Source organism: Nymphaea colorata, chromosome 4 (genome assembly GCF_008831285.2).
Source record: "Nymphaea colorata isolate Beijing-Zhang1983 chromosome 4, ASM883128v2, whole genome shotgun sequence".
Classification (NCBI taxonomy): Eukaryota; Viridiplantae; Streptophyta; class Magnoliopsida; order Nymphaeales; family Nymphaeaceae; genus Nymphaea; species Nymphaea colorata.
This window is the reverse complement of record NC_045141.1, coordinates 3,154,996-3,165,944: the sequence shown is the minus strand read 5'-3', so window position 1 is coordinate 3,165,944 and position 10,949 is coordinate 3,154,996. Positions and strand designations below refer to the sequence as shown.

General features: G+C 36.8%; 1 protein-coding gene across 1 annotated transcript in view; it reads left to right on the top strand.

Moving 5' to 3' along the window:
• Positions 1-2,330: 2,330 nt before the first annotated feature.
• LOC116253097 (uncharacterized) overlaps positions 2,331-10,949 on the top strand; it is a 55,513-nt gene continuing 46,894 nt past the window's right edge. Inside the window, exons 1-5 of the mRNA XM_031627860.2 lie at positions 2,331-2,560; positions 4,061-4,108; positions 6,015-6,063; positions 6,157-6,205; positions 7,337-7,407. Of these exons, the coding sequence (XP_031483720.1) occupies positions 2,483-2,560; positions 4,061-4,108; positions 6,015-6,063; positions 6,157-6,205; positions 7,337-7,407 (295 nt within the window). The 5' untranslated portion in view covers positions 2,331-2,482. The remainder of the gene's footprint in view (positions 2,561-4,060; positions 4,109-6,014; positions 6,064-6,156; positions 6,206-7,336; positions 7,408-10,949) is intronic.

The following is a 10,949-nucleotide window of genomic DNA, read 5'->3' as shown; positions in this document are numbered from 1 at the left end:
ACAAAATTTGTGACTATGTGATCTTTGGCCTTTGCATCTGAGAAAATCAGCACATTAAAGGGGTAAAATGGTCATCAATACCTTCTCCTAAACCTCTACTATGTGTTAGTACATTTACATTTTTTTATGCAATTTTGGCAGCATGCATTAAGGAGCAACATAAATGTTGGCAGTGGGATGTGATGAGACATCTTTCATTATTTTCCCCTTAGTGATGCCCATCAATTGAATCTTAGCATTGTTGATCCAGTATTGTAGTACACCTTGTGCCAATAGCTCATTGGCATTCTCTTGCTTCAACACCTTCAAGATATGCTAACAAGGAGTACAACTAAATTTGAATGTTTTGCACAAGCATTACACGACATCACTTGCTTTATTTTGTGTCACAATGCAGATCTCGACTTGATATATAAGCACATTGTCCTTGCATGAAATTATGCAAGTGGATTGCCAATAATTTCAACAAATTCAATTTTCATTTATTCAAACATAATGGTGTGCATGTCTACCTTCTGCATCAACACTTTTATATCAATCATCATTGGAACAATTGACAATTCTTTGCAATCTATTTATAGCTTATTGTATCTAAGATTCTCCACCCCAAAGATCTTGAGCGACCGATCTGGCAGTAGCAACTTATATTGTTCACAAAATTGGAAAGCATTAAACATGAGTAGAGATTTTTCTTAGAGGTAGCAAGAATACTCTCAACCCTTTGCATGCTAATCATGTCTCCATATAAATACAATTAGCCATATGTCCACGCCCACTTCCTTTTGTTATTGTATAACCTCTCCAACCAACTATTGTCCTATAACTAGTATTAATCAATCATTTTCTTTCATGGCAATAGGAAAGACTTCCATCTTGCAACTTCAACATGCACTTTTAAATGTACCCATTTAACATAGAACTCCCATTGGCCCTATATTCTTTGATGCATTTTGAAATATATGGCATAAGCAAAGATGTTGATGTGTATTTGGCCATACATATGTTGAGGCTACTGCAATCAAATTGACCACATTTGTCAACACTATTTGTGAGTGCATCTCATTCATTGCCTTAGTCAACTGTGAAAACAAACAAGCCAAACCTTGTACCATCTCATAATAAAATGATTTTCATGCTACAAACTGGGGAAAACGTCATTGGTGAGCATTGATCACCATTATGTTGTCAAATACATGATCATTGTTAAGGTACTAATGGTTTATCTTTGATTGAACAACTGTCCATACCATGTTACATAATTGTTGTCATCGTTCATGCATGCTTGAATCTATTGAAGTATTTTTATTTGCTCCATGTACATTGTTTTAGTTGTTTCTCTGTTGGGTACACCGACAAAATAATCACCTACATAATAAAATCTATCTGTAATTTGTATTTCTCGTACACCTTTAACTAACTAATCCATGTTTGAAATTTCATCCCCTATGCTATAATCAATATCTAGAATTGCATTTTCGAATTGTTTTAGGAATAATTCTATATCTGATGCTGATAAAGTAACATTGGCTGCAATGTGTGACATCTTATGCTAGTCATCTTCCTCAATTACAACAAACAAATCAAAGGCAAAACTTCAACCATATTGATGTTGCGAAATGCAACTCATTGTCTCTATCATCTAAAAAAAAGGCTTATCTTCATGACATGGAATAGGATCGCTATATAATTCTACACCCAAAACCGTGATAAAAAATCATACATCAATGGCATATAAACTTAACATTTTGTTATCAATTAACAAACCAATCTGCAATCACAATTAAAAACTTAGAGTTAGCAGTTTGATGTTATGACACTGACATCAATTGGGATATTATTTTTACTTGTTAATATTGTTTTTCAATCTAATTTTAACTGTGCTCGTGCCTAATATGGGACTTCTAATGGACCATCTAAAGTAAGCTTCATCAATGTCATAATGTTGACATGTTGAAACATTGACATGAATATGCAACATATTAACCTACCACCAATGAATGAACAAAAATGCAGGTAGGTTTCCCCCCTTCCTAAAGGAGGTTTCCAAAATATGCTTCGGACCAAGGAGAGAATAACGTTTTTTTTTCTTGGTGGTTTCTAAAGCACACTTTAACAAAGGAGGGAAGAGCATCGCTTTTTGGCTAATGAGAGGCCATCAATTAGCTGTATAAAGTCATTCCTACAAAGGTAAGATACATGTAAAAATTAATAAACGACTATGGACCGTCCGGTGAAGGCATCTAAGAAATTGACGAAAAATATTGCGCACCCAACAAAATATACGTCCACCCAACACCCCCATAAGATTAAAATCAACGGTCGGGTCGAGCTTTGATAGCCTACGCTATAAACAAAGCTGCTAATTACAGATTTGTGAAGCTGTTTGACGCTGTGCGGCTACGTCTGGGTAGAGCTCTCGGGGAATACTTCCTTTTCTTTCCCCGAGAAGGGAAGCGGAGCGCCAAGGCCACCATAAAAAAGAATGGAAGCAGAGAAGGATGAGTCGTTCAGGAAGAAAGCCGAGCGATTTAAGCGTCCCCAGGGTGAAGAAGCCCTCAAGGTCGTCTTCTTCTTCTTTACTTCGAATTCATCTCCCGACTGTTTTATTCGCTTCTTTCCCCATCTCAATTTTCTTTTTTCCCTCCTTTTTTTTTTCTCTCGGACATACTCTGATTTTCCTTTAATAAATACTTTCGGTCGAACACTAGAGTATTTTTTTTATCCCTCTTCTCCTCTTTGTTTTCTCATTTGCTTTCGCTTGTGTTCGGTGTCAAAATTTAGAAATAGGGCTTGAAATAGCTGTGGTCTAATTATAACAGGAGTTTCCTCTTTGTACGTGTGATTCTATGGGGTCACGGAGTACTCTTATGCCATGAACCATTGTATGTGACAAGATTCTCGAGTTTGCTGGGTATTTTTGCATATGCTTGACAGATTCTCTGATAGGCCCCCATTTAGGATGGTTATTTGTGTGCGCTTTTCTGGATATCATGCCCACTTAAACTGTGAATTCTGGCTGAAGTGTTGGTTACATTGTGGATGATTGGTTCTGCGGATATGAGATTATTCACCGCCGGAATTGGGCCAGTCCTTTGCAGACTTGCTGTTTAGGGCGTGTTTAGGGCGTCTATAAGATTAGGATTATGAAATTTGCTGCCTTCGGAATCATGGAGTGGTTGGTCCTGTCATGCCTGATTTCTTTTTTGTCTGTTGACTATTTCATTGCAGAGGCGTGTGCCTTTGATCGACATTAAGGCAGCATGTTTCTCAGAGTGGTAGTTGTCCATTATTTAGGGGAGGGTATTGGTAATTGGGTTTTGGGAACTTGTAGAAGTGATTTAGGGCAGTCGCTTATTCTGATTAAGTGGGATAAACTGAGAAAGTTACAGTCTGGTGCATAATATGATGCTTTCTACCGTTAACGTAGATCAAGTAATATCTACTATCATTGAAATGAAAGAAGCACGTGCTTATGATGTAGGGGACCATTGTGCCCCTGGGAATAATGCGTAGGAAGTGAACATGTTTCCAGTCGCGGCTGCACCTTTCATATCTTTTGTCCTAGCATATAATATCAAGTTGTAACAATAACCCATTGCAGCATTTACTTTTGTTACGCATGGTTTGAGAGTGAACTTCCTTAGACCTAATTCCATATTAATAAGGATTAGGGTCGCCTAAAAGGAATTACATACTACATTTACAAAAGGTTAAAAATAATAAAATAACACCCTTTTCCTTCTACCAAATCACAAAAAAGATCCGCATAACATAGAATAACTCTCAACACTCCTCTACAATTTCTATTCTTGTCCTATTTTTTCAACCAAAATCCAAGTTTTGCAGAGGTTAAATTCACTCTTTCTCTTTTCTTTTTCTTTCTGTCTGACTGCGCAACTGGGTCAAGGGATGGGCAGGCGCTATTTAAGAAAATTTCTTGCTTTTGTCAGCCAACATCATCATTCTTTACTACATCTAGCGACATGCATGTTAGTGAGACTTTCTTTCCCAAAGCTTTGATGCATTCTGAGTTAGATGTTACATTTCTTTGATCTTGCAGCAGCTGGAGCACCTTAAGAGACCAGCACATGTTTTATCAGGAGAAGTGGTAATAAAACCTGACATACCCAAATTTTCTTTATCCATGAAAGATGTTGGTTGTGATGCTTGAAGAGTTGGTATTTCTTCATGAATGCATTTAATGTTGTGTTGTTTGGTCATTTCGATGGGCGGATTGCTTAATGTTTCAGACAATATCTTCTGACAGCATGCATTATCTTTGAAGTGAAACTTCCCTTTGCAATAAATCCAAGTATGTAGAGAACTGAAGCCATTTGAATTTTGATGCTCTTATGTCTTAAGATCATGAACTCCGTCTGCCTGATAATTTTCAATTTTTACATGATTAAAAATTTATAATCAATTGCAATTGTGCTTTTAGTCATTAATGCTTGAGCGTGCAAATGGATTTGGCTGAAAGTGTTACTTCGAGGTTGGTTTCTAGCTTCTTTGCCAGAAGTTAATACTCATGCAATTAACTCATGAGACCTTTGGGTGATGTCTTTTGACGCAGAGACAACAAAATGGAAGTTTCTATATAAGCTTTGAGTGTTACAGTTGCTATCCTTGCACTGTTGTTTCTTCAAGTGTTTACTGTGGAACATACATATTTACATTTTTACTTCATATCTTGGGGCAGATGTTTAGTAATCTCCACATCATGTCCACATGCAAGCATGCATGAATGGAGGTATCTGCGAGCATTAAAGCCTAGCAATGGTTTCTCAATTCTTGTAGTTATCAATTATCTCCTCTTTGTGCAAACTAGTTTTATATAGCCATTTCACATGCTTTAGATGAAAAACTATTTAACTTGAAGTAAATGATCCTTTATTTATTTATTTTTTTAACTGGAAACATGAGAGGAGCAAAAATTATTGTCCATAAACAATTTTCTTTAAAGGGTTAAATGAAGGAACAAAATGTAAGAAGCAGTGAGTACAAAAATAATATGTATGCAGAAGATTAAAAAAAATGGAGATTTGTTATTGATAGATGTTGAAAGATATTTGCTGAAATTGTAGGGCACGGGGTTTCATAGCCTCTTTAAGTATTTGGTTATTGACATTTGACAGGCTGCCTCGTCAAATAAGTGAATAACATTTAGTTTCTGAAAGGGTCATAAATCATGTAGCACTTTCATTTTTTTTGGCAACAACATAATATATCAGAACAAAGGTTGCAATTAGTTTCACAAAAAGCATATTAGAAATTTCTATTCTTGAAAAAGACGCGACTTGATTTATTCATGAAAAAGCCACACCAATCATGTTTTGGGATAGACTATCTGTTGGTTTCAGTTTATAATGTTTGGAATTGCTCATGTTTGTCTGGATATCTTTTTCCCTTTGATCATCCAGAGGCTGAAATACGTTTACAAAATCTGATAACTTTTTTGAGGGTTCTTTGCCCCTGCAAAATGTAGTGTTCACTTCCAACAGATTTTTCAGTTGCTTGCTCACAGTTTGGAGCCTTTCCTGTAGAATATTTCATTTTTTAAAATTTTTGAATTTAGTTACAGTATCTTGAGGTATAGGAAGACAGTATAATTGCATGATTTAGAGTTTTAGACAAAGAAGGCTGGAAGGCCCCTATTGCTTAAGATACTAGTCATTATATAATAGTAACTTTTTGACTGAAGGGGAATGATAATTATTGAATGTGCACTAATAAATATTGGAAACTCGGCGGAATATAACTTTTTGCAAAAATAAACTATCGGATACTGGAATATAACCTTTTGGCTAAAAGAAACTATCTCAACAAGTTAACCAATCTTGTGCCTGACTCTTTAACAGTGTTGAATTATGTTGTCAATTGACTGTAAATACTGGTTCATGATTGAATATTGGTAACTGTCATTCATGAAGTACTTAATTCTCCGGAGATACTTCTCTAGAGTTTCATGCAAGTTTAGGCAACTTAGTCAAGGTTTTTTCTCTTCTCTTCTATAGAGTTTTGTGCAGGAAGCAGATTTTCGACTAGACACTACACGGGCTAGATGTAAGGATCTCAAACTGCTTCCCTCTGATTTTGGGATTTCAAATTTGTTTCACTCGCATTCAAAACCGTTGGTATTTTCCATTTACTCTGCAGTGTCAAATATTCTGAAAAAGCATGAGCAACTAAGTGATCGGCTGACAAGGTATCTACACAGACTTGTAATTTCTTCCATAGCAGAAGAAAAAAATTCACATGTATTGAGTACCTTTCTAGGTCATATGTAAATTGGTTTGTTCTGATTTGGTGCTTCTGATTGTTTGGTTCGTGTGATTGGTAGAGATGTAGCCTCGATCTATCCTATTAATTGGATGATCAATATCCATATAATGCATGTTATGAGGCCTTTTAGCCAATTTTATTGCTCAAAAATGAAACTTTATTTTATTCTTTATTGTAACTTATATTCATAAGGTTTTATTTCTCAAGGAGAAAAAAATCACGAGAGCCGTGATAGTGTTTGGGTGGCATTATCATGGTTAGATTCAATGATTGAATTGCTTGTGTGCTATGGCACATAGGGACGCGTACGGGTACGACCTAATCTTGGTACGGCGGTACGACAATAATTATATATTTTTATTTTAAAAAAAAAAACAAAATTATGGTTGAAGATTGCAGAGGGAGAAGCATCGTCTGTCGAGATTGTGGGCGGGTAAGTTTTACATATTATTATGGTTTGGATGTGGTTCCTCCCCGAAACTCGATTCAAACGTACCACACCGTACCCTCGTACCCGTTTTGGCCTACCAGTGTGCCAGTATGGGTACGCGGGTCTCCCCCACGTACCGTGGTGACATAGCTTGTGTGCAATTTTGGTTTAATATGGTTTTTGATAGTTTCAGTTCTTCCTCTACATTGCTGGTCTCCCAGATGTTGTAGAAGGTTGGGTGGCATTGCCATGGTTAGATTCAATCATTGAATTGCTTATGTGCAAGTTTAGGTTAATATGGTTCTTGATAGTTTCAGTCCTTCTTCTACACTCCTGGTCTCCCAGATGTAGAGGGTTATAGCTTCAACCAAAAAGATGACAAGACGGACAACAACTAATATGTACTAGAAGCTACTATGGGAATCAATGAAAAGAATCTTGAAAAATTATAGGCAAAGCTAAATAAATAAAGAATTTTTGTGGACATGGTAACGTGCCAAATTTATGTCCTATTGTGTAGCTATTTCCAAATTTTAAAATTTTACTGAAATTGTAAATGTTTATGGGTACCATGTTCATTGTAATTCCCACATTGATTGAAATGAAATATCTTGCTCGTTGTAGAGATTCTGACAAGGTTACTTCCGAGCGCCTTCGAAAGGAATTTGATGATGCTTTAAGTGCCCAAACTGAAGGTAAGCAGTTTTAAAACTTCATTGCATCTGTACGACAGTCTTATTTTCTCTTATAGTTGGAAATGGTGGTGCAAAGTTATTTGTATCAAAATTTTGTTAGCAGCATCCTATCATCTTGCTATGTTACACAAACTTCCTAGATAGATTACCACCGCTAGCTGCAATCTATATTTTTTGTTAGTAATAATAGTTATATCGTAGACACTCTTTTAGTAAATACTTATAGAAGTGAATTGTTACTTTTATAAGCCTCTTTTTATTATTTCTAATTAGTGTATGGACTTATTATGTAAAGGTTCTTGATTGTGCCCTTGTTCCTATATTAACATAGGACTAAGGTTATGGAATACAATTTTTACTCTTTCCCAAAATCTATCGCAACACTGTATCAGAGTGCACGTCTACCCTGGGATCCCTGAAGCATAGGTTTGAGAGCTCTTCTCTCTCTCTATCTCACCTTCTGTCATCCTTCCTCCTCCAACATCTAAGTTTACGAGGAACCCTAAGGAGCATGTGGAGGCACTGCACATTAGACGGTAGGGAGCTAATCACTACTACTTGAGATGTAGCTGTGGTCAGATGCCCTAAGTCATTGAGTTGTTGGTCGCCAGTGGACTATGGATGTCAACTGTGTTAAGTTATCGTTTGGGTCAAGTCAGACCCGACCCACAAGTCAGACCCGACCCATAGCACATGGGCGGTGGCAAACTTGTAATATTTATTGTTCTTTTGTGTATTTTATTTGTGATAATTAAGTGTAATTAGTTTAAGTAATGACAAGGGGCGGGTGCTTACCTAAGGCCATCGTTTTTCTTCTCTTTCCTTTCTCGTGTAGACTTATTCTCTTCTCTTCCTCTCGCGTCTTCTTTGAGACTCCATTTGGTGGTGATGCATGTCGGAGCTGCACCAGCATCGTGTTGACACAGGTGCAGCCCCCTTTTTGCCGTGTGACATAGAGCTCAGGCTAAGTCACATGGGTACTTCAGTAAGGTTCACGTACCCATGTCGCCGTACCCGTACCCAAAATGGGTACTTTGACACTTGGGTACCTATAGATTCAAACTGCTTAATTTTACTTTGATTTAATTTTTTCCACCTTACTTTTTATTATATTCTTTAGATGTGAAAATTCGATTGATGTTCATATTTGACTAGGGGGTTGCTCGGTTGTCCATATGTTTAAAGTTTTTCATACGTTTCTTAAACACACTACTGCAAAAGCCATTGATATATATTTTCTATGTTATTTATTTGTTTATGTTGATGTATATTTTTTATTTTGATACATATTTTCTAAGTATTTCTTATTGTTTATATATATATACGGCCATAACCCTGCACTCAAGTTTTTTGAAAATGGTCAATACCCGTACCCGCACCAGCACCCATACCCGTACCCACACCAGCACCCGTACACGTACCTATGTGAAATGGAGCTCAGGTTGATGGACTTAAAGGAACCACAGACAACATTCAATGCAAGGGATAATACATATGATCCATGGATAAATGCTAAATATTAGGCCAAGGAGATGATGCATGCCACACACACAGTGACAGGATTATTGATGAATTCGAGGCAGCCTCAGATGCTCAGATGGACCACACGCCTCCATCTGCTCAAACAGACAATACGTCTTCACCTAATCGTTTTTTCAGGAATGGTATATACTCGACGATCAGTTATAGCAACTGCTCCAGAAACTACCATTACTTGCCTACGTTTAGAACGTGTGCGATACCCTATTGATAGGTGGGTAAATTATGATAACTCTTCTTTAGATCTTCAGCTTAATGGTACGGGTACGGGTACGGCCCTGGTGCAGTCAACACAGTATCGGGTACGGTCAACGTACCCAGGATCATTTTTGTCCAAGTCCAAAGTTGTCCAGTTTTTGAGTTGAAAATTAAAAATCCCCTTCTTTTCTTGTTTCCTTTTTCACTCTAAACCTTTCTTGTACATAGTTCCTCACAACTTTTCTTTTAAAATCTTCCATACAATGTTTCGAAAATCCATTCCTTCTCTATAACTTGACTCTTCGACAATAGTGTGAGGCTGTGAGCCATAACCATAACAATGTCAATATATCTTAAAAGCGTGACCTGTTGCTCCTTCTAATCTTGATGATGCGATGGAGAATCAAGAAAGCTGATATATTTGTATGTTAATTACTTCCATACTGTATTTCGTGAATATGTTATTCATTTTAATTTTTTTGGCATATATATATATATATATATATATATATATATATATATGTTCCAATGTTATCCGTATCGTATGATACGGGCGCCTATCGTACGATAAGGGTGCCTATCGTACGATACGTATCGTCCGTATCAACAAAAACGATATGATACATGTTATACGCATGATACGCGTGCGTATTGCACGTGTATCGCCCGTATCGTACGATACGGGCGATACACCCCCGTATCGTACGATACGGGGTAAAAATGAAAAAGGGGCCCGACGGCCCCTTTTTTGCATCTTCTTTTAAAACCTATGCTCCTCTCTCTCTCTTCTATTGTTTCTAAATCTAAACACTGCAAGAGACGTGGGAGAGAGAGATTTTCTCCATTTGCATCAAGATTTGCCAGTGAAGAAGCTTTATTTCTTGTTGTGGGAGTCTCGGGACGGTGGGAAGCTTGGAGAAAGAAGCTTGAAGAAGAACAATCTGTAATACTTGATGACCTTGAGGACGATCTTGATTTTTTGAACCTTGAAGGAGTAGCATAGATTATTGAAGAAGGAGAGGCTGGAGAGCAATGGAATGTTGGTGACTTTCCATTTCCAACAGAGGGGATAAAAGCACTTAATGAAGAAAATGAAGATGATCATGAAGATGATGATGGAAATGACGATTGACGAGGATTGTTGTTGAAACTTGAATGGATCATGATTGATAACTATATGTTTTCACTTTTGAACTTATGAATTGTGATGTAATCGAATTCTCTTCAGCTGCTTATTATGTTATTTTGAATGTCTGATTTCTTATTTTGGAATGTGTTGTTGATAGTTCATACTTCATACTGTCATAGTTCATACTTCATACTTCATACTTCATAATCATATACATGAATGATGAATGTTCCTTTAAATACATTTTTCTTGATTTTTTCTGATTTTTTCTTGTTTTTTGAGATTTTTTTTTATTTTTTGGAATTTTTTATGATTTTTAAATATTTTTTAAAAATTAAAAAATTAATTTTACGATACATTACGATACGTCACGATACGGCGTATAGGTCGCCCGACCGATAAATACGCTACGCCAGTGATAACATTGATATGTTCGCGTGTGTGTACGGCCGTACCCCCTGCAGCCAAATTTTTTGAAAATGGCCCGTACCAGTACCCGCACCGTTACCCGTACCTATGTGACATAGGGTAGAATTGAGCAAAAATGTGAAGCCCAAATGTTATGAACATGCATGCAAGCGAAAATATTGGATCGAGGCCATGAATGAAGAAATGACTGCTTTAAATGAATGTCAAACTTGAGAGATTGTTCCTCATCCAGATGATAATAATGTAG